General features: G+C 32.9%; 2 protein-coding genes across 2 annotated transcripts; one reads left to right on the top strand and one right to left on the bottom strand.

Annotated features, from left to right (window-relative positions):
- Nucleotides 1-4081: 4081 nt before the first annotated feature.
- Nucleotides 4082-22934, bottom strand: LOC143226562 (delta(3,5)-Delta(2,4)-dienoyl-CoA isomerase, mitochondrial-like). The gene is made up of 8 exons (XM_076457684.1): nucleotides 22778-22934; nucleotides 21286-21484; nucleotides 17802-17890; nucleotides 11044-11174; nucleotides 10669-10782; nucleotides 7258-7386; nucleotides 6452-6616; nucleotides 4082-4721 (listed from the first exon to the last, which is right to left on the bottom strand). Exons 1-8 carry the CDS (start codon nucleotides 22806-22808, stop codon nucleotides 4620-4622), a joined length of 960 nt encoding a protein of 319 aa, XP_076313799.1. The 5' UTR covers nucleotides 22809-22934; the 3' UTR covers nucleotides 4082-4619.
- On the top strand, nucleotides 22825-24637 carry LOC143226561 (retinol dehydrogenase 14-like). Its single transcript, XM_076457683.1, has one exon. It carries the CDS (start codon nucleotides 23039-23041, stop codon nucleotides 24020-24022), a length of 984 nt encoding a protein of 327 aa, XP_076313798.1. The 5' UTR covers nucleotides 22825-23038; the 3' UTR covers nucleotides 24023-24637.
- The last annotated feature ends 463 nt before the right edge of the window (nucleotides 24638-25100 follow it).

Genomic DNA, 25100 nt, shown 5'->3' with positions numbered 1-25100 from the left:
TGCGTTTAGTTTTTCTTTTTGTTGGAAATAGCTTTCGAGTGACTGTTTGAATTTCGCGCAAAGCTACACGCCGGCTATCTAAGTTAGCCGTTCTTAATTTAGCAACGTAAGGCAGCTAGTCATCATCACCCACTGCCAACTCTTGGGCTACTCTTTTACCAATGAAAAGCGGGATTGACGGTAACCTTTAAACGGCCCCATGGCTGAAAGGTCGAACATGTTTGGTGAGATGGGGATTCGAACCTGCGACCCTCGGATTACCAGTCGAGCACCTTAACCACCTAGTAATGCCGGGCCTCGACTAACTGAAAAACGCTATATATATATAAAAAAAAAAGAGAGACCTGGATGGAAAGTTTTCACGTGATGTAAACTCTTTTGTTATTAACATTATCATTTGTCTTAACTTTTACTGTACTGCAGATTATTTTCTGGTATTTTCTTACCTTGATCTTAGTGTCACAGATAGACTGCACAGTAAGATATATATATAAAAACTCGAATATAAACCCCACAGATTTAATTCAACATTTATAACATTATTCTGTAGGTACACTTACGATTAAGGTTTGATTTGTTTTGAATTTCACCCAAAACTACACGAGAGCTACCTGCCCTAGCAGTTCCTAAGCAAGCAGTGAAAGACAAAAGGAGAGGCAGGTAGTCATCACCATTTACCACCAACTCTTGGGATACTCTTTTACCATCGAATAGTGGGATTGACCATAATATTCTAACGTCCTCCACGCCTGAAAAGGCGAGTATACTTGGCTGTGTCGGGATATGAACCCACGCTCTTCGGGTTACGAGTCGAGCGCTCTGACCAGTTAGCCAAAAGTTTAAGGGTAACCAACTTTGTTTCTTCTAAGTCTTTTTGTGTTGCATTGTTTGCGAGGGGTTGTCAGTGAGAAGTGTATGCTCTGTAATAGACGTTCTTTACATGCGACCTCTAGTATAAATCAATGATACAATCTTTTCCAGCGTTTTAAAAATCAACGTTTAAATAACAACTTGGAGCTACAAATGCTTTCAGTTAAACATTACTAGCTATATAGTGCAATCTAATGAATGTCGTGTAAAAATCGTAATTTGTTATATATACTATCACTAATCAAAATGCTATTTGAGAGACAGTTACCATAACATACACGGCCGACCAATATGTATATAAACGAGAAAAACGATTTAAACTTTACTAGCTCTAAACTGCCATCTAACGGATGTCATGTAAAAATATTAATTTGTTATATGTATAATATATAACTATTATTAATCTCAGTACTTTTTTGAAAAGGAAAAGTTTCTGTAATATACAAGACCTACCAATAAGTAAATAAACGAGAAAACAAATCGGCTATCTCCATGAAGACATATGAAAATTATCTCGTAATGCATATATTGTTATACAGTGCAATTCGTTTAAAACCCACCATGCCAACAACGAAATGATCCCAGAATTTAATAATATTGTTGCGAGGTTGCACATTTATGTGGTGATGAATGTCGATATATCGTTTCAAATATCCATATAGTGAATAGAGTGACTTCTCAGTTTCAACAACGTTTCGACCTACTTAAGTCATCTTCAGGTTAACAAAGAGTTCCCAACTTTATTTTAATAAAAGTTTTAATACCCATATCAGCCGTCTTTAAATACAAAAAGGATGGACTCTTCGTGCCATGATGAGATTGCCCCACATAAAATGGTTGCTTACGTTGCGGGGCGATCGCACATGTACCTAGTACCATCAAAAAGTATTTTCATACCTGGGTGTTTTGTTGTAGACATTCATGCTAGGATCCACAAGGGATATCTGTGCTGCCGTCTCTTATTTTCAACTAACGGACTAGAGGAAATGCAGCCACTTAACAGCATCACTGCCAACTTTTGGGCTACTCTAGTTGAATGGTAAGACTTGACTCTCTCTCTCTCTCTCTCTTATACCAGTCCATGACACAAAAGTGTGGAGTATGATTTTAAAGAAACGGAGTGTGAACCATAGATCCTCGTGTTCACAGCCTCGACTTATGTTGAGAATGTCGTTTTAAATTTTATATATATATGAAATCCATCTTGAACTAAAGAAAGTCTAAAATTGTAAGGAAGCTAATCTCTACTTCACTTTTAACATTTATACTAATGAGTTGCAATTATCTGATTACAAGCTAATGAAAATTTTAAAATGCAGATGTCAAGTAGTTATACTAAAATTTGGAGCTTCCCTAGTGTTAGATCTCATATCACCACGTCTGGTCATACACTATCTGATGATTGTGAAGTTATAATGGCTCTACAGTGTAATGTTTGTTGCAAAAGAAACTGCTTTAAGGATGTCAGATCAAAATCAAAGTACTTCATAAGTCATCTTGTACACGAGAATGACAGTTTGATTGTACAGAAATCCATAAGCACTTAATAAAATGTCTTTTCAGTTAATACAGCTTCTTACAACTCTGACTATATGTTGACTTGCTGATATATAACATAATCAACCCTCTAGCTGTATTTTTGCAGTTTTGTGTTGCAGTTTATTTATATTGAAGACCATAAATGTTTTACTTCCAACATATAACCATGTTCATATAAAAATGACAGATGATAATGAGGTTTGTCAGTCTTTCAGTAAACATAATACAAAGAGCAAACTTACCTCGGTTTTACATACTGGTCAATAAAAACTTCAGTTTCTTGACTATTTTCAATATGTAACAAAAGTACTTGGATTTGAAAGAAACGGAAGAAACATTACAGTTTATCTATGTTGTAAATTCTTATTCTTCAGCAAGTTAAGATGCTACTAAAAAATTTCCTTTACAATTATGGTGATAACTCAGATGATACTGGAAGTGTAGTTCATTTAGATTCCAAAATATATCAGTTATAGTATGATTTTATCATTTTAATAAGTTGGTGTTTCAAATTAAACTTTTCTTTTCTTGCACCCCAAACTCTTAAAATAACAAACCACTTTACAAACTGTGATGGATTTACTATTATACACTTATTTTAATATTGCTGTTTGCTTCAGTTAAATATACATTTAGAAGTGCACATAACTTACACTGTTAAATGTGGATTGTGAAGTTCCTGTATATTCACTATATCTGTAGAAGGTTTTGAATTTAACAATCAACAATACATGTTTTCTGAAAGCACTAGCATATTGCCAGTATTGTTGGGCTTGCAGAAATTACTCAAAAATTTTTCAAATGCTTATGAAACATAACCAACACGAAGTACCAAGAAAGAATATATACTGTTAGTTTGTTGCAATTGGTATACTATTAACCTTGGGAGTTATAACTGTGATTAACAGTTATTAATTGGGAACATCAGATATTGATCGAGAACATTTGTAGATTTTTGAACATTAAAAACCATTTGACTTCAGCAGATTAACATCACATGTTAGTACTTTTTCCAAAACATTACATACTTTCAATGATGAAAAACTCAACTTGTAAATGGCATGTGATCAATGAAGACCTACCTAGATCCCTGTTAAGTAAATTTTATTAACGTCAATTCAAAATTAATTCACTCATAATAAACCCTTGATATATATAGTATATCAAAGTCAGGTAAAGACTCAATATTGTTTGTAAGTTTCAGGCTATTTCAAAATGTAAATATGTAACATAATAAATTGGAGGCTCTTCCAAGATAAATCATAACATGTAACAAAATTATCAAAATGGCTTTGTTAAATAAATATAATACATTTCTTGAAATATGCTACAAACCATATTTAGCATTTTTAGAACAGTTTGTACTATATAAGCATAAGTCATTAGACTACTCTGGACATTGTTATTTGTCTTCTATGTCCAAAAACTTTCTCCTAATTCACTGGTACAATTTCACATTATTTTGATGTTCTAAACCAGATGAATTAATACTTATTACAGACATTGTTTACTAATAAAAAACATTTTAGAGGATTATTGAGCCTTTAAAGATAATGGAGCAATAACAACAAAATTAACCCTTATTTTTATGTTTGCAGAACAATCCACATGGGATTCTTCTTCATTAACTATAATTACCCTTAATGAATCATCTTATAAAATACACAAACAATTACAATAATAATAAGTAGTTTATTTGTCCTTATGTTTTACATTAAGCATTATATTAAAGTACATAAACCTACCAAACTATAATTACCCTTAAAGAATCGTCTGATAAAATACACATAAAACAATTACAATAGTAAGTAGTAGTTTATTTGTCCTTATGTTTTACATTAAGCATTATTTTGAAGTACACTGCATTGTCTTGTAACTACTAATAATTCCAAAAAAAGTTCTGTCTACACCTATTATAAAACAAATAATTCATAGTGTGAACCTTTAAACATAAGGCTTCAAGAAAAATGTTAAAAAATCACTTTTACTACTTAAAACCTAAAATTAAACAGTGTACAAATAAACTTTGAGTGCACCGGGAATACAGAAATATCAATGTAAAATTTAAACAGTGGTACTTTAAATATATTATTTTAAAAATGCAGAAAGATGTTTTTCTAAATAAGCAACTAAATAAAATACTGAGCTCTTTCCTTACAAAAAAATAAACAAATATCAGAGTTGTTTTTTTTTACTGATATTATACCCCATCATAGTTTAGAGAAATGTGGTGGCTTCTCTGCTTTTGTGGCAACAGCTTCTGATCCCTTGATAACATCCTCACTTTGAAGCATTGTCATATTCCAACATTGCTATAAGGAAACAAATTAAAAAGCATTTAGTACATGAAACAAATAAACATTAATCTTAAGTAAAGCTGAAGGTGAAAGAAATGAAAGAATTACTAATGAATGGAAACAAAAGATAATTAAAACAATGTTAGTATAACCATAACAGGTTAGCAAAATGGATGACAACAACTGGAAAAAAGTTTCAGGTATTATAACAAAACTGAAAACAAAAGCATTTAAAATGAATAACAATAAAAGGAAAAAGTTTTATATTTTTGTCAAGTATGAAATAATGAAACTAAAAATAACAGCACTGACACTTCTGTATAGACTGGTTCAGAAAGCAATATTCTTCCTCTGTTTCTGTAGAAACACTAGTTACACAGGGTAAGAAAAAAAATATAAATGGCTTATAGGAATTTTTTTAGCTTTGCTTCTCAGAAGATTAAGCCACAATATGTTTTTTGTGGATTTTCCTAAGTACATTGCTTGTTTTGCAAAAATGTAAATTAGTAAATCAATAAATATTAATATTTATTTACAGGGTGAATCTGCACAAATTCCTGACCAAACCTAATGCAATCACAAACACATCAATAAGTAAAAAGTCATCATGAATAATTGTACACATAAAGGTAACCAAGTAGCTACACAATATCTTTCAAATATACGGGTCGACCCAACATGGCCGGCCAGATTGTTAAGGTGCTCAACTTGTAATGTGAGGGTCACGGATTTGAATCCCCATCACTCCAAACATTCTCCCCCTTTCAGCCGGGGCGCACAAGTTGACAAAAACGTAGCCCAAGAGTTGGTGGTGGGTGGTGATGACTAGCTGCCTTCCCTCTAGTCTTACACTGCTAAATTAGGGACAGCTAGCTCAGATAGCTCTCATGTAGCTTTGTGTAAAATTAAAAAATAAACAAATCAAACATATGGTTCTTGTCACCTTGTACTGATGAAGTGTTATGTAAAAGTGTATATTAAGAAACATTCTTATTAATATACGTACCTTTGCATGTTATCTTCAGCGCTGACAGAAAATACTATTTTGTTTGACAGCAAACCCATTCAGCATATTCATTTTGTACTAAGAGCACATACATATTTAAAAACATATTTTTTATTTACATAGGAGCATCTGAATAAGAAGAAAGTTAGCTTTAAAAATAGTTTTGTTGTGCTATTCAATAGCTGTAGTAGGATCATTTAGTGTGTGTTGATTCCACACACGTTTTGTCAAGAATTTTTGAAATTACTGTGGTCATTCCTTATTATACAATCACACATGACACCAATGTTATGTTTCTTGAAGAAAAGTAACTAGCTTGTTAAAATATGCTTTTACGACTTTAAAATTGTAAGAATGTATTTCTTGAGATCATACACCCTACTTCAGGACACATCATCATGAGTATAGTATTTGAACACCTTGTCATCCTTAATCTCAGATGTGGAATAGCAACACAACTTTGGGAGTCATTTGTCAGCAGATATTTATCAGAATGGGATTCTATTTTGTCTTCTGGGATCCCCATAAATTTTTTATTCTTATATATTTCAAATGAAAAAATTTGAAATCCAACCTGTGAAAAAATATGACATAATTCACATTATAAGAAAAAAGAGTGATTCCAGCTGGTGGCTCTCCCATTCTATACATCATGTGAGCATGTGAACAACTATTCATACTGTGGATATCAGAACTAATACCGAATGAAAGAACTTTAGTGACTACTTGTGGGACTCACCATAAACTTCAGTCCCTCACTGATGGTGTGGTCTCGTGAGTAGTTAAGAGCCACCTTACAGCCCTGAACAGCTACTGGACTCTTAGAAGCAATGGACTCAGCTAACCTGTCGACCTCTGATAACATAGCTTCCTTGTTGGGAAAAACCCGGCTGATCAGTCCCATCTGTAGATAGATTGATAAAAATGTGCTTAAACTCCATAACATCATTATAAAAAGTTATGTTAATTTTATATAGATGTACATTTCCACGAATAAAAATCAGAGTATAATGAATATCTCTCACTTGTAAGTTTGTTTGCAACTTATTTACACTCACCAACAAGAGGAAAGATTAACTGTTAAAGTGATCTACACAAAAAGTGTGTCCTGTTAACACTGATGCAATGCTGAGAAAAAGAAATATTCAGACTAATTCTATTACCACAGCAGTCACGAATCAAAATTAAAAGAAATAAAAAAACACCAAGTCCTTAATAAGAGGTTACATCACATAACCTAGCACTAAACCAAAGTTAAGACTTGGTAAACAATAACATATCAACAAAAAATACCAGTGACTTTGATTTCAAACACTTCTTTATAATGAAATCAAATGATAATCAGAGCTATTCTTATGCTAAGTATCTGAGTATCAAAATCACACTGTTGAAGTCAGATGACAAAATTAATAAGCCTTGTTTTTCTAGCAGTGTTTGCCAAATATTTTATTTCAATTTTGCACCAATGTCATCATATCTTAAAACTAAATTTCTTACTAAAATTCGCATTTATCAGTATTTTTCAAAATAAGACAAAGCACCCACTTCTTTAGCTTCAAAACCTTCCACCTTTCTTGCTGTATAAACCATTTCTCTCAACATGCTGTTGTTTCCTATAGCTTTAGGAACTCTTTGAAGTGTTCCCATGTCTGGAGCAAATCCCAAGTCAACTTGCTGAAGATAAGAAAGAAAACTACAAGATTATAAAGGTGCAACATACTTGGAGAAATATATATTTGCACACAAACATGTATGATTCAACACGCAAAGTTCAAACTGAAGAAGTTACTAAAATATTAAGTCCATAGCACTAGATTGAAACTAATATTGAGAATCTAAGTCTCCTTTCAATCACTTGGTAGTTCTCATCAAATGAAATTTTATAGGGCTAGAAATAACTTACTTGCTAATCTCATAATATTAACCCAAAGTCTCAGCTTGTGAATGAGCACACATCCTTTTATTTGAAGGCTCTGTCCATCACTAACCCTTTATAGGACTTTAAACAAATTAGTAAGGACGACAATGCAAGTTTCTAACCGATTTAAAATCTTATCAATGGCCAATGATAAAAAGAGCCTGTAAATAAAAGAAGTATCTATTCACAAACTGAAGCCTAAGATTAATGTTGTAAGGTTGACAAGTAAGTTATTTCTAAGATTAATGTTGTAAGGTTGACAAGTAAGTTATTTCTAAGATTAATGTTGTAAGGTTGACAAGTAAGTTATTTCTAAGATTAATGTTGTAAGGTTGACAAGTAAGTTATTTCTTTTCAGTCTCATATTTTCTACACAGTCAAGAATTAAGTGTGCTGCTACATATTGCAACTTTTCTCAGGATGAATAAAGTGCAAGAAAACTATGCATTGCCTTCTGTTTGAACAAGCAACATACATCTATAATTGTTTTGAAACTATTACATTATAATATACTCACAAAGGTTGCAGTCTATTTTAAATTCACTGCTTAGCCTCCTCTATATATCTAACTGTTTTGAAAGTATTACACTATAATACACTCACAAAAGTTACAGCCATCTTTCAAATCCACTGCTTGACCCCTTCTTCCCAACAAATGTTGCAATAATTTTCAGTTTATTGATAAAGAAAAGTGTTAACATGTAACTTTGTTGGATATACAAGACTGTTTAGTATAAATAAGAGTTATTACTCAGTTTATTTAGTGATCTAATATGTAACAATTATTTAGTTTTCATAAGAAGAATGTTAGAACCAATTATTTGACAATTTTCATTACCACCATACACTGTGCGTGTAGTTCAGTTGTTATAAATTAATGTCACATTAGTTGAATCTTCTGTATTTTTGTTGTTGCTTTAAGTGAGTATTATTACATCTTAACAACTCCTAGTTTGTAGAAAGTTCTAGGCATCAATTGGGCAATATGTATGTATGTATATATAGGTGAGTCTAAGGTAATCAAAGTGGGTGCAACTTAAATTATTAAAAGCAAAATTAATCTGCACGATTGTTAGTTTAGCAATAATGGACAATATTTTCAAGTGTGCTTCACAGTTTAACAGAAATAAGGAGAATAACTTGTCTTGTCAAAGGATGTTGTAAAGTAACTGAATTAAACTGTGTAGACTTTTGAGAAGAAAGAGAATCATTTAAAGCTTTAAATACAAGTGTGTTAACCCATGGAATAACATAAGTGAGTATATTGTAGATTGTGCAGTAAAAAACAGCAGAGAAAAATAATTAGTCTTTTCAACTGAGTTCTAAAGTAATTGAATCAGCCTTTGTGGACTTTTGACAAAAAATATTTAAAGCTTTAGATATAACTTTGATAACCAATAGTAAAATGAATTTTGTACACATGGTTGGCTTGTTTTGAATATATTATTTTAAAACAAGTGGATGGTGTGCTGTCGACTTATTGTTGACACTCATCACCAAGTTATAGACACCTAATGTAAAGAATCTGGCCCATAAACACATAAAATCCTGACAAACATCTCAAGTTAATAGTTACCACTGTGAAAAGGAAAAGAGATTTAACATTTAAACTATTAGGTCAGTCCCCTTGCAAAGTCTAACTTATAAAAATCATTAAAAAATAACTCATCTAAATTGTAATACATTTTTTAATAACAATCTTAAAGATCTATAATAATCACAAAGACTAGAGAAAGCATTTGAAACACACAAAAAAGATATTATTAATTACCAATATGTGAAATTTCATTTTTCTTCTTAACGCACAAATATCACACAAACTTAGGGAATTCATCATTTATGTACAACACTAATATTCGAAATGCATTGGTTTGTTAATAATCTTGAAATTTTTAATGTTAATTCTAGGATGAAAGATCCTAATTTAACAATAAATATTTTATTATTTATGTGAATTTCAATGCCACCAGTTTTAAAAACCAATAAATTTCTACTTTTGTTCAAACCTGCAAGTAAATTCATCTGTTTTGAGAAAATGAATGAAAAATCTTCCATATGTATGCATAGCAGGTTGAAATGTCAATTTTTTTCCTTTTTTGTGTCCATCCATCTTTCTGTACAAAATAAACTGCAGCTAAACATTATAATTTAGCTTCTAAACTCAGAATGCAGATAAAATGCAAATGAAGATTTTGTGACCTTCTCTTATATAACTTTTTCTAGTCATATATTCTCAGAAATTTGTATTTTAATTTTCAATTGGCCAAAGGGGTTTTAGTGAAGACTATCAGATATAGTACACTCATGAAAGTTTCACTACTGATTACATTTCATGAAGTTTTTCATGAGTTTGCAAAGAAACCATTTATTTTTAATGAAAATGTACACATGATCATAATATATGGAAATTTCATTGCATAACTAATGTTTTGTTTCAAAGCAGCTAGATGAAACTTAAAAACATTTTATTACCACATTAATGTTTATTTGGTAGAAAGACAAAAAAACAGACAGATGTGAAAGGATAGAGCCAATTCCCACTCAAAAATCTGGCTTGCTTCCTCTTGTTACATTGCTATATTCGTAGTATTTATAATATCACTTCATTTCTTCAGTTTGCAAAGTTCACAAAACAATTTGGTGGGTTTAACACCATGTCTACATATAATTACTAATACAAGTCTAAAAAAAAAACCACCATACTGACAAAGATTTTTAAGGTTTCAAAGATGACACTGTGAATCCTTGAAAAGGGTTATATATAACAAATCAGGCTCACGAGCCCTTGAAATAGGTACAATAAAAAATTTAAATGTTAAATAAATTTTACTTTTTGGAGTTTTGCTAGTTATTTCATAAGTGTCATACTGATTTCTTTAATGCTAGTCTCAGAGAACTTATCATTTTAGTATTATAGCATTTCTAAGTCTCTTAACATTTTTTAATTTTTTGAGTGGTACACACCATCTTTCTGTACTATTCACAGTTTACCATATCATTTTACTTGTGTGAAAGATAATATATAATTTTATGGTAACCTTCACTTGGAACCAAGCATCTTGAGTACAGTATCGAACATCACATGCCGCAATAAGATCTATGCCACTTCCAATACATCCACCATGAATGGCTGAAATCACAGGCTTTTGACACTGTAAATCAAATACCAGTTGAGGATTAGAGCACATAAATAAAGATAATATTCACAATTAGAATAATTTCCTTTTGACTTTCAAGCAATACTTGCTTTTAAAAGTTAAGAATTTTATTCTGATGATTCCAACAATAATAGTAAAGCTCTAGTCAATGGTGTTAATGACTAAGAAAACAAAACAAAAACACAACATATAAAATAAATCTCCATTCATGGCTTTACACCTGTAGAAAAAATTACCAAAACATAATTTAAATACCTTTTCTAGGGCATTAAAAGATTCCTGGTACAGAGTAATTAGAGACTGTAAGTACTTGGCTCTCCTGGCTACATCTAATTTTTTTGTAACCTGTGATGTTATTAAATCTGTCATATCTCCAATGTCCAGTCCTAAAATAATGAAAACAAGACATTAACCAATACTTCATAACAAATATTTCCCAGAAGCATTTTTCTTTTCACAAGAAGCACCTTTATTTTTTTGAGTTACTTCTACATTTGCCTATGGATTTCTTATCAATGGTTGTTACTATGCTTTTGTATTACTGTTTTGACTCATTAAATATATGTCTGTTAGAACTTAAGCTTAGTACTCTTATGATTTACTCCTAGGCAAATCACTGTCTATCCTTTTATATCTATAAATACAAAACTTGATTTAGAGGTAGGAATGAATTATTTTAGCATACATTCCAAAATCAGCAACAGCTGGTAGTGGACTTACAAAAAAAAAAAAAAACAACAACAAAGGATAAACTAGTAAATATCTTGAGAAATTAAATATTCTGACAACACATACCTTAAGATAATTAACAACTGACTAGCAGATTTTACAGATCATTATTTTTTATCTGCAAGTTATAATTTTCCTAAATGAAAATGTATTTCAGAGAGATACTACCCTCTGCTCATAAGATTAACTTTTCTTGTTTTGTGCTGCTCTCTGTATGTGAACTTTTCCATAATGCATGCCACAAGCCTTCATCATCAAGTAATGATGAATCCAAAGCTTCAACATGTCTCTTATGCAAATCATCATGTACCACCTCTCCACCAATAAGACAGTGCCATTATCACATGACACACGTGATTCTCTCTATAAGCCACTACCAAACTATCACTTCATAGTTTGGCAGAAGACATGAACACTAGAAGATTGTGGGGAGGATGGTTGGGAAGTATGAGTGGAGGGATATACCTATTGAAAATACATTTTCATTTAGGAAAATTATAATTCCAGACAAAGCACTCTCCACTTGCTCAAAAGATTAGCTTAAATCCTACATTAAAATGAAGGAAGGACCAGATGTATCCCCTAGAAGGATCTAGAGAACACCCTCAAAATGAAAGCAACAGATCAGATCAGATGATCTGAGAAGGAGCACAAAACCACATCTAAGTCAAGTGTCTCTTTGCCAGGAACACTGAGGTGATCAGGAGTAGTTGTCCATGTACCCAATCGTAGAACCTCCTCCAATAGCCAATGAAGACAATAAGCAAGAGAGAAAGTAAGGTAACAGATTTGATGTGAAGAAACATGAAAGAGATCACAGTGGGAAGGAGACAAGGAGGAACAGGCCAATTGGATCAAACATCAAATCCAATTGGTCAGGATTACTTGGGAAAGATCACAGGAAGAGGAAAGTAGTCAAAGAATAAAAAAAGCAGAATCAAGAACCTAAAAAAAAACAATACGAGCAATGTAACAACAAAAGGCATGAACAAAACAGAAGAGCTTCTCCAGATCAGAAAGAGGGTGAGAGGAGATATGGAGGATGGGCAGATGAGGGAAAAGGAGAACTTACCTTCTTGAGCCACAGATGTTTTAGGAAGCAAAGTACAATCTGGATAAAAGATGAGGTAGGTGGAGTGGTATAAGGTTTTGATACCTGCAGGCCAGGAGGAGGAACAATGCCTTCAGAAATAGATGAAACAGGGAGCACACAGAGAGAGATATGAAGAAAGGTAAGATATTAATGTCCCAGTCTGGGAGCAATGGGCAACTTGAGAACCAATGATGCTGGAAAGAATAGATCAACATGGAGAAGACAGGGAAGCAAATAACATGTGGAATGAAAAAATGGAAGGTAAGTGACAACATCAGTCTAATACTCTGAAATCAAGGAGACCAAAGAATGTCCCTCAAAGAGCCACATGAGAAAGTTGAAGATTCAAGCAAAAGTTGGGTGAGAAGCTCAGAAACCCTGATTCAATGCTTAGAAGTGATAAATGTTATACTCACATTGATAGATGGCTAAAGAAGGATGAATGGAACTGGTGGAATGAGGACCACACCCCAAAAAGTAACAGAATCTTGAGAAAATAAATGAGAGAACAGACTGGGTGTTTTTAATGGTTCATTCTATAAAATGAAGTCAGAGAGGAAAAGGTTGGGCCCAATTAAGATCAGTGTTGAAGAAAACACCCAAAAGGATAAGGTAAGGGACAGAAAATATCCACCAACAAATCCATCTGTGAAGCTTGGAACAGGAGCTTATGAGTGTGACAGGCTAATTCCTGTTCTGAATATTCTAGATAAAACCAGCCATCCACATGAATATAGAAGCACAACCCTATGCTGTGAATATGTCAAAGAAAGGAGGAGACCACACAAAAAAACACATACAATGCTAAGGCTACACTGAAAGGTAAGGTGCTAAACTGGTACACAAACCCCTGATGGACAAACCAAAGATATGGACATGAACACTCCACCACCAGAATGTGTAGGTGAGTGTTGGAAATATCCACCTTGGTCATCCAAAGACCTGGAGAAAATGCTCATCAAAAAGAAAGTTATATCTCCATGGTAAGGCAAGGAGTGTGAATATACTGATTGAGATGGGATAAATCAATGACAAGATACCAGTCCCTGGTTTTCTTAAACTACAAACAGGCAGTAGTAAAACCCACATGAAGCTGGTGTAGTTGATTCAATAGCCTGTTGTGTGAAGAGGTCCTAAACTGCCTCCAGCAGATGTTGGCATGTAAACAGATCTTGGACAGATGGGAAGGTAAAAGGATAATGGAGGAAGGGAGATAAGGAGGCTAACATCCTTCTGACAGCACCTTATGAACCCAAACAACAGGGAGAAAAGGTTCCCATCCATGAAAGAAATCCAAGAGACAAGTCTGCACTGAGCTTGAATCAATCATGAAGTCACTAGTACTGCTGTTGGCAAATTGTGCATCATCAAGTAAATTGTTGAACCATAGCATTGTGGGTGTGGAGGGCAGGAAGAAGTTGGAAAAGGGGAGGTCAAGGAACATGAAATAATGCTACACTTAGCCCCAATTGCTACAAATAAGCTACCATGGTATTAAGGGTAGAATGTTGATGGGCCAAGGCTACCTGCAACTCTAAAGACTTTGGAACAGAGCCAAACACCTAATTCTGCAAAAGCAGGTCCCACAAATAAGGAGCCTGAAGAAGGGTCCATGCCAAACCCATATAACACCCAAAGAGGTCCCAACAAAAAAAACCTTTTAAGCACAAGAACCAAAAATGACAGGTGAACCAACAAAAAAGGATAGAGAGAATTTCAGAAAAAAACAACTCAGAGTTCCTGTGAAAAGCCAATGACAGAATGGAGGAAAGGTATCTTAATAGGGTCATGAGGGTAAGACACAGGCCAGAAAATTGGGCTTCAGTATGTTGGACAAAATAATCTGGGTTCACCCCCTAAACACGCAGATCTGATCCCAACATCTGTTAGTTGAGATAGGGAAAGTCAGTCTGATGATAAGTAAGGCCAGACTGATTCAAAGTCTGTGGAAGACAAGGCACACAGTTGAAAGGCAAATCAGTCTGAGTGAACACTAATATCAGGGGACTGAGGGGGGTGCAACTAAATAGGTTAAGAAAGATATTTCATGCAAGAGGAAAGGTCTAGGGTCATAGGAAATGGGTATGAGAGGCAAAACATCATATATCTGAGAGATAAAGTCTGGAAAGACTCATGATGGAGGAGCTGAATCATCAGATAGTAAATGGAAGGCATGGAAAACTCCATGTTGGGTACAAACAATCAAAACTGTTGTCCGTCTGGCCCAGCTTGAAAGGCTCAGGAGGAAGTGGGGCAGAATAGATAAGAGAGGTTAGCTCATATTCCTCTCTACCTACTAGTGAACAAGCAACGATATAACCACAGACAAGTACCCAAAGTGATGAAAGTAACTTTGAAATTCATAAGCAGGAAAATGCTGCAAACATGGGGAAGCAATGCTTTAATAAAAATATTAACTACATAACTGTAACGTGTAGTAAATAAAGTATATCAAAAATTAAAAAATAAACCACTTCAAGTTAACTGAACAATGTAAGAAAGAACATCTGAACTTGACATAGTTCGATAGTGACTCATAGAGGAAGATGTGCATTACATAACAGTCGTGCTCTCCTATTGGTGGAAAGATGATGCATGATGGTTTGTATGAGAGAAGTGTTGGAATTTTGTATTCCAACAGAGTGATGATGAAGGCTTGTGGAATGCATTTCTGAAAACGTTTGCATATAGAGAAAAAAAGCAAAATATGAAAAAAGCTAATCTTGTGAGTGGAGAGAGAGAGTACCTTGTCAAAATTAAGCCAAACTGATTACAGAGCTAATATTACCAAATTAATGAAGTGTTAAATGGCCTGAAAAAATCATGCCTCACTTGTTTCAGTGTTACCAGGCTTATACAATTTCAGATACAAACATGCGATTCACATTTAGCATTTATTAAGTTAATAAGACTGATAGGAAAGTTACTGAGTTGGCACTTTCCTTAGATATTATAATCCATAAAATGTTAGTTGGTTCTTGTTTTCAGTAACTTTCCTATCAGTCTTATTAATTTACTAAATGCTAAACTTTAATGTTATGATCTTGGCTCTGTTGTATATTAAATGCTCAAAAGAAATAATGGGATGAAATTTCATGGCATGCTGTAGAAACAAATGTTTCGAGTTTCAGATAAAATCTATATGAACAATTCTTTGACTTTACAACTGAAAACAAGAACCAACTAACATTTCATGGATTACAATATCAAAGGAAAGTGTCAACACAGTAACTTTCCTATAAGTCTTATTAATTTAATAAATGCTAAACCTGAGTTGCATGTTTGTATCTGAATTAGCTTTTTGATGTTATACTCCATAAGGAATTTTGGAAGAGAATTTCTTGATGCTGAATGGCATCAAAAAGCTAATAATGACCAAATCATCTCAACCATACTGTCTAATGTTCCCTTTCTCCATTTTCATTGGTTTTGTAATTAACTTCTGATCAAAGTAAGCTACCTATAGAAATCACAATTAAAAATAAATCCAATAATGAATACAACTATCTCAATGTAGTACTTACTTATAATAATTACAGAGACTTGATTCATCTATCACTGTCAACAGTCTTGGATTTAATCAAATAATATATTAATATTAAATAACCCATTGACCTATGGTCAATAAATCACTTAAATTTTCTGATAATAACAAGATCTCGGGTGTTGCTGGCTGTGAATAGGATGTTGATGATTTAAGAAAAAAATTTTAATCACTTAGTGAATTTGGTGAATAAATGGAAGATGGGTTTCAATTATAGTAAAGGCAAGATAATGCATGTAGGTTATCATAATTTGAATTATAAGTATAATATGAATGGGAATAACTTTATCAGTTTCATGAAAGAAAAGGATTTTGGTGTAATGGTGGTCAGTCTCTTAAGTCATCCAAGCAGATTGTATCTACAGAAATATTGAATATAATTCTAAAGAGATTATAATTTCATTGTATAGGTCACTGGTTAGGCTATATTTGAAATATTGTGTTCACTCTTGGACTCTTTACCTTTGGAAAGACATTAAATTTTTGAAAAAGGGTTAAGAGTAGGGTTAATAGAATGGTACCTAGAATGTTAAGTAGATACTAGAATGGTACCAACTTGACAGCAATAATTATAGAACTAGGGGACAAAAATATAGATTTAGGCAAGGCAGAAGCCATCTATACCCAAGACAATTTTATTTTTCAAATACAGTGGTTGGCCTATGGAAAGGGTTGCTTTAGATGTTGTGGAGGCAATAAATTTGAATAAGTTTAAAAGCAAAAACTGATTAATATATGAATGGTAAGGACTGACTTTAAATTTATTTTATTTAACAGTTTTAGTTTGGTTCAGAAGAGGGTTGAACAGCCAAGATGGCCCAACAGGTCCCTTGTTGTACCTAAACATTGTTATTTACAGGGCTGCTAAAATGCAAATTAATTTTTTAAATCAAGTTACAAGTGGTAATTAGTAAGTCTACTAATTTACATGCTATAATGTACAGTAATTCCAAATTTGTGATCTGTTTTTGGGAAATCCCCATAGAAATGTTTTTGTGAAATATGTGGGTTTCCTAAAAAGTTGGGTGAAATGCTTTACCTTCATGCAAACTTCAAAGCCAAGACAACTTTTCTGGCACCTTCAAAAGTATATGAGTCCAGAAGTTTAGAAGAAGGAATTTTGGGGAAATCTTTAGGTTTCCATTGGGGTAGAGCAAAATACTTTTATGCTTCTGCTAATCTCAGGACCAAAGAATGTGTTTGGTACTACTTAGAAGTTGGTATGACCAACAGTTTAGGAGCCAGTCAACCAATGAACAGTCCATGAAACAGCTCCAATGTTGTAATTTTAGAAAAGTTTAGCATCTGAGATGCAGTAGTAAAGGATAGCATGGCAGTACAGCAAAATAATAATGTTTATGAAATTAAAAATAATAATAATAATAATGAATAACACATTAACGTAATTATAAAATAGAATAAACTGCAAATATAAGAAACTGTAATTAAAAGTATTAAAGTTTAATAAAATAAAATGAAATATTATTTACTATATATATAAACTGTGCCTAACATAACTATTCCAACTTTAACTTTTTTTCACTTTTATTTTATAAGATGTATTTTAATTCATGTGTGTAAAACCATGCCTGAAATGAAGGTACATTATAACCAAGCTGCTTGCTCTGCAGACAAATGACAACATACCTGCTGAAAACATTCTTCCTGCTCCTGACAAGATCACAACCCTGATGTCTGTGTCATCAGAGATTTCTCTAAAACAGTCCAGAATTTCCCTGAAATGTAAGCAGATTAACTTTTAGAATCACTGCAAAATTTTAGGACCAAGCTGATTTCAACTGAGAACTTTAACATTACTTTTTTAATGACTCATTACAAATAATTTGGTTGGTCCCTATTTGCATGTAAACTAGGACTACACAGTGCTGAGGGCCAGGAAAAACTTAATGTGAAAAGAATAAGATGCAAAGAAACGTTTTGACAAAAGAAATGAGTATAGAAGTAGTTATAAGAATAGGCTTAATCATCACCACTGTAATGCTGGAAGTATAGGAAAGAAAATAGATAACTTTAGAGCACTTGCAGCAATGGAGAATTTTCATATAATGCAAATAACTGAAACATAGTTAAAAGTAGATGAGTTTGATGAAAATGAGAGTAGTAGGACTAGGGAACACAAATATAAATTTTTGTAGGGTGGAAGTCATCTTCAGCTAAGACAGTTCCATCTTTCTAACACGATGTCTTGCCTTTGGATGTTGAAGAGACAGTAAATATAAGCAAGTTTAAAAAAAAGCTTGATACATACATACATGAATAAGGGCTGGTTTTATGATTTTTGTAATTATTTTTTAGTTAGTTTAGAGGATGGAACAGCCAAGATGGACTAATATGTCCCATGTTTTTCCAAAACATTACATTATGTTAAAATTTCAGGTTAAAAATCCTAAAGCTATCAATCCCCAATCTTGTTCTGTTGTACACAAGTGACATTAAATAACAGACATCATCCATTTTGGACCATATTTGGAGGTTGCTAAATGAATTTGAAGTTCAAGATTACAGTGGCCTGGTACTGTGTTTATTATGTGATATAAAAATTATTTATTACATATTATAAATAATTTATCTAAAGTATGTGATTGTTTTATTACACATACAATAGTATAATCATACGTTCTTATATAATTAGTCGTTCTTACCGTTTCCTGTTACAAAAGTACCTTCTATGGCCTTGCACACCTCGAAGAAGGAATTGTATTTATTCTTCTTTCTTTATGAAGATAGCATTATATTCCTCAGAAAGGGCCATGCCCTTTTCAGCATTGTCATGCAACTTGCTCAAGCACTGAACTGTCTATAATACCTCCCCATAGTTCTCTCTGAGCTTTCATGATCCTGGATCATAATCATAATACAGAAATACAAGTGTAATATTGAGGCTCCTGAAGAAGCCTGTTGTGTTCCTTGTGACAAAATCTTCAACTGATGAGTCCTTAAACTTCCTCATGTTCAGTTTGATGCACTTTGGAAGTTTATCTATGCCTTCCTTCTCATTTAGTGCCTTTACAATTACTCAGTTTCCCTGTATATAAAGCTCAATCGAAGAACGACAAATCAATGAGTTCCTCAGTGAGATGATATAGATGTCCTACAAATTTTGAAAGAGAAGAATTTGTCTTCTTATGTTTAACATGAGAACATAAAATGTTAAAATCACTGCAAGGAGCAGAAATGACATCAGGAGTGAAGTGTGTCTGAGACAGACTCAAACAACAAAGATGTCACAAGGTTCTTTTTTGCACAGACACTGAGCTTAAATTATCCCATAGATATCAAGTTCTCAAAGGCATATAATGTCTTGGCCCTCAATTGTGCATGATGCAGTACATTAGGTACTATAAATCACACTCTGTGAGAAGGAATGTCATCAAGAAAGGTTATGATGTTGGTTCAAGAAACTCTTGATAACTGTATTTAGGTTGGATGGCCCAAAGCTTTATTACAGCAAACTTAATGACACTGTCCCTAACTTCCTTTATGGCTTCTGATAGATCATCAGGGTAAGCTGTAGTTGCATAAGTGGACTGGTCCACTTATTCCCACTCTTGTTGAAATTGACTGAAAATTGCAATATCTGGACTAGAGAAAGGTCCCTATACAGTTTTTTGTAAACACATGCCAAGACAAGTTCCAAGATATAATGCTGGTATGTCAAATATTTAACCTTTGTTCTAACAATACCAATGCTCCATTTATGTGACCAGTTTTGTTTGCTACTGTGTCAAAGCAAACTGCCTTTCACATGACTGGTGGCTTTCTACCCTTCCGGAAAATATTTCACAACAGAAGCTGGAGTCTCTCCAGTGATAAAAATCATCTTTGAAACATCTAAGAGTTGGTTTACTCCTGCTCCAAGCAAAAAGACTAGCAGACAATCCACTTTTTCTAGAAACTACTGTCATGTTGTGTACATGATATTCCATGTACAATGTGCAAGATTATTCCATAATAATAATATGCTAAAACATTCTGGAAAAATCTAAACCCATACACAGCCAATTATAATATTCTGAAGCATTCTAGAATATTTCAAACATGCAGACATGTGCAAGTTACAAGGTAAAATTTCAATTGCCTTCAAAGGACCACCCTATAGATTATATACACTAGACAACCCTCTGAGAGCACTATCTATTTCCACAAATCAAAAATCAGACTTTTATATACAAGAAATATTTTGAGTGATTCCATGTAGCAATAAGTCACTTAAAAAGTTACAGAATCTTATTTAATAATACTAATAACTCATATGACTACATTTGATCTTAAACTATATAAAATGTCTGAGACCTCCCACTTGACTACTCCTCAGTCTGGTTAAACTTGTCCAGTATTATAGTCTTATCATTTGCCCAGAATTAACAGAGGACAGCTCTTTTACAAAAAGTTGAGTACATAAAACACAAATTAAAAAGGTATTAAACCTACATCCCCATACAACAAACACTACAATGGCTTTATAGGATACTTACTGCTTATCTTTCACACTAAAAAGAGAACTCTTTATCCTTGATAGCCAGTATTTAATTACTAGCATTGAATTCATTAAAGATGTAACAATAATTGTGACCAATTTTTTCAAGACATATAATTACATCCTTAGACATGCAAATATTTTACCAGATGCACTTGTATTGTGATGTGTTTTGGTTGTGAAAAGACCAGCTTAAAACTGTAAATATACTATTCAAAAATTATTAATGAAAACAAGTACTTCAAAGCAGCAACTCCCACCATTTTACACTCCAAAGACACTAGTCTCTATAAAACAATTATGAACTATTAGAAGTATGTGACCTATAGACACAAAGTACACAGAATACAGATAGATAAACAAAAGGTTGTAAAATAACTTTGAAAGAATTAGAATTTTAATAAAGCAAATATTTATTAAAAAATAATTGTACATATTATTAAGTACCTATTACTATTAACTTTTTCCTTTCTTTTCCTCAACTGGATATTTTTGCAGACTGGCAAAATCATATCTGCAGACCTGAAGTTGGCAACCACTGCTATAAAACAATGTATAATTACCTTTGTCCTGTATTTGCTTACAAAACAATTTCTCTATAACAACTAATACAAGTATATGATCCTCCCATACCTCCAGAATACCTTATTCATTGCATTCAACTTGTCAGGTCGATTCAACTGAACATGGAGGATTCGTTCATGGGGGGATGTAATATCAAGTGTTTCATAAGACATAGTATATCTTGCTTTCTCTGATATATTTCTACTGGAGATTACTCCAGCCAAGGATTGAACTGGAATTCTCGGTGATGTTCTGGTAATTACACGGCCTAAAGACAAAAGTTGCTTAGGTGTATTACATGTATATCACAGTTATATTATTAAAAAACAAAAACGTCATAAGGCAATATTAATTTCTATAAGACAGATCAACAGCATATCTACAGGCTGAAATCTCAGTTGACTGGCTTATTACTCCCATTTTTCAATTCCACTTTTATTTGTTTTGTTATGAACTGTCAACACTGTTTATGACTAAAAACACTGGTATTGTGTTATCACAAAAATTATCTAATATAGCCAATATGTTGTATTTGTACACAACACAATAGCATTTTGTTTATAGCAATAAGTATAAAATAGTTAAAATGTACACAAAAATTTCACTTATTAACAAAATATGTAATACACATCATACCCACTGATAACAAACACAAACTGTATTGAAATTATACATCCAATTCCATAAATGTTGACAATATAGGCCATATCTTCCATAAGTGTCTTCTGGAACTTGTGGAAGTTTTTAAATTTAAGTAAAGTCACATTATGTTTAGAAATGCATACAGTTATACAAAAGGTTATATGATTTTGCTGTTAATGTTGACATGTGTCACACATGCAAACCTAGATTTACAATATTGTGAATGTTGGTTATAATAAAGAAAAGTCTTGTAACAAACGTAGTATCCTCCACAAGAAGAATATCCTTAACTTACATTACAGTGGCTTACATCCAGTTTACTTTAACTTACTATGTTTTTTCAATTAATTATTATATTGTTTTAACTTTCAGTATATTATATGTAACACTACTTCAGACTGTATTTCGTCATCAAGAAATACTTCAAACTAATAGTAGTGTGAAAGAAAATTATAAGTTGGAACAATGTTTTTTTCTTTATTTGTTAGTATTAGTCAACTATTGTAGTTTGCTGATTAAGTTTATATTCTATGTCTTTTAATTTGTTTGATTGTTTGTTTAGAATTCAGCAATGGGCTATCTGTGCTCTGCAAACCACGGGTATTGAAACTCGGTTTCTAGTGGTGAGTCCGCAGAAATGCTGCTGTGCCACTGGGGAGGAAGCATGTTTTTTTAAGTTATACTGTTATTCAAATTACTAGTTTTACGTCTTCTAGCTTTGCTGGAACCAGTTTCACTTTTTTTGTTAAATTTAAGTTAAACTTAAAACATAAAAATTTAGTATCCTGATTATAATTATATAATGGCAATTATTAAAGTCTCTTCGAATTTGGAAAAAAAAATACTCATTTCTTTTTCTGTATTTCTCAGATGCATTCTGATTTTATAAAAATACAAAACAAAAGACGAAAATTCTCACCTATCAAGCCACAAATAACATTGGAAACCATGTTTCGTTTCACTCTTTACGCCACTAACTTCACGAAGGAACTGCGTGGGAAGGACCACAACTCTAACTTTAGCCTTTTCACACACCAGATGTCGTATCGTTCGCGTTGGTTTATTTGAGAGAAAAGTCTTGATTGGTCGATAAACAGCAATCTCGACAAGAATATAAACGACCAAGCGAATAGTGGAGCCTGAAACGACAAGTGATGCCTACTTAGCAATATTAGTGAAAATGGCTGCTACTGTGGTGTTTACGGGTGTTTGTGTTTTCTTGTTTGTGAGTATTTTTGCCATTCGTCAGTACAAAGTGCACTTTTCATGGAAGAAATGTAAAAGCAAACGTTTAATGAAAGGAAAAACTGTTATTATTACGGGTTGTAATTCTGGTATTGGTAAAGCTACGGCAAAAGAGCTAGCAGCGAGAGAAGCAAGAGTGATTCTCGCCTGCAGAAATGAAGCAAAAGCACGAGAAGCAGTCCAAGATATCCGAAAAGTGACCGCTAGCGGAGAACTTATAATCAAAGAGTTAGACTTATCATCAATGGCATCAGTTAGAAGATTTGTTAAAGATATACTTAATTCCGAAAATCGTATTGATGTGCTAATTAACAACGCTGGTGTGTTTCAATGCCCATATTTATTAACAGAGGATGGTTTTGAAATGCAAATGTGTGTGAACCATTTAGGTCATTTTCTTTTGACAAATTTGCTGTTGGATAAGATGGAAGAATCATCACCTAGTCGTATAGTTGTTGTAACTTCTGTCGTATATAAACGAGGAATAATAGATTTTGGCGATTTTCATTCCAAACAAAAGTATGACAAACGATTAAGTTACTGTAACAGTAAGCTAGCAAATGTGTTGTTTGTCAAAGAATTGCATCGACGTTTACAACTAAAAGGAGACAATTTCAGAAGAATACATGTGTATGCTGTGAGTCCTGGAATGGTTTGGACAAATCTTGGACGGTACGTAAAAACTTCTTGGTTGAAGATGATTTTGTTATTGCCTCTAGCACTACTGTTTGTTAAAATGCCGTCACAAGGCTGCCAAACAGTGTTACACTGTGCTATCTCAGAAGAAGTGGAAGATGAATCTGGCAAATATTACCGAGATTGCAAGGAAGAAACTTACAGTCAAAATGCACAAGATGAAAAAATAGCTGAGAAACTTTGGGAATTGAGTGAGAGGTTAACGGGATTGAAGGAAACGTAGAAGATCATAAATAGATAACAGAAAATGTGATATGAAGATAGCTAGTAAACGAGAAGTAAATAAATGCTAGTCAGGAATATCGTAGATTATGTCTTTGTTCTTTATAAACCATAAATTATATTGTTATTGTTTGCATAAAGTCATGTTGTACTTTTGTTATTGTTCATTGAAGTTCGGTATATTACATTCTTCAATGTGTTTGAGAAAAGTTTACTCCAGAATGAACACAATTTAAGCTGAAATTAGATATTTATTTATTTTTTCTAATTGTCTGAGCTATGGTGTTCGAATTTTTAGTGTAAAATGTTGAATATTTAATAACCATAATTGTCATTTAATAAACATTTTAACAAAATGTTAACTTATTAATATCTAAAAGTACAATCAATATAAAAAAGCATTAACAACTATAAAGACGTCGTCTGGATTATTAAAAAATCGTTATGGATAAGAAAAAAATAAAAAATGTTATTGATTTCTTGAAACCTGTAAGAAACTGGAATTATAACGATGTGACATGTGTAACAGCGTAATTTTTCCTAAGGGTTTAAATTATCTGGTGGAAAAATTCAACTTCCAGTTCACGTAACAATAATAAATTATTTCGTTATCTAACCTTTTTACAAATTGTGAACATTTGTATGTCACCGTAAGTGTGATGTAGGCCAACAAAAAATGACGTTCACTAATATAAAACAAAAGTGACTTTTATTTTAAAAATCACTCTTTTGTGGTAATTTTATGGCACTTCACAGAACGTCGTATTTATAATAAACATTCAAATATCTTTGATATTGGACATCACATTTAAAGCATTTAATTACTACTAGCTTCCAAGTAAAATTTGACAGTCCCATTATTTATTGGTAAAAGAGTAGCCCACGGGTTGCCAGTGAATGATGATGACTAGCTGTCTTCTCTCTAGTCTTTAACTGCTAAATTAGGCATGGCTAGCACAGATAATCCTCGTGTAGCTTTGTACAAAATTCGAAACAAATTGCATTAAAAATACAGCTCAGAACATCCCTCTTGTATCAGATTGTGAAGTCCCTTGAACATTCCGAATACAAAATAATGA

Source organism: Tachypleus tridentatus, chromosome 9 (genome assembly GCF_004210375.1).
Source record: "Tachypleus tridentatus isolate NWPU-2018 chromosome 9, ASM421037v1, whole genome shotgun sequence".
NCBI classification, from domain to species: Eukaryota; Metazoa; Arthropoda; class Merostomata; order Xiphosura; family Limulidae; genus Tachypleus; species Tachypleus tridentatus.
Note: the sequence above shows the minus strand (reverse complement) of the source record. Positions and strands in the feature narration are given on the sequence as shown.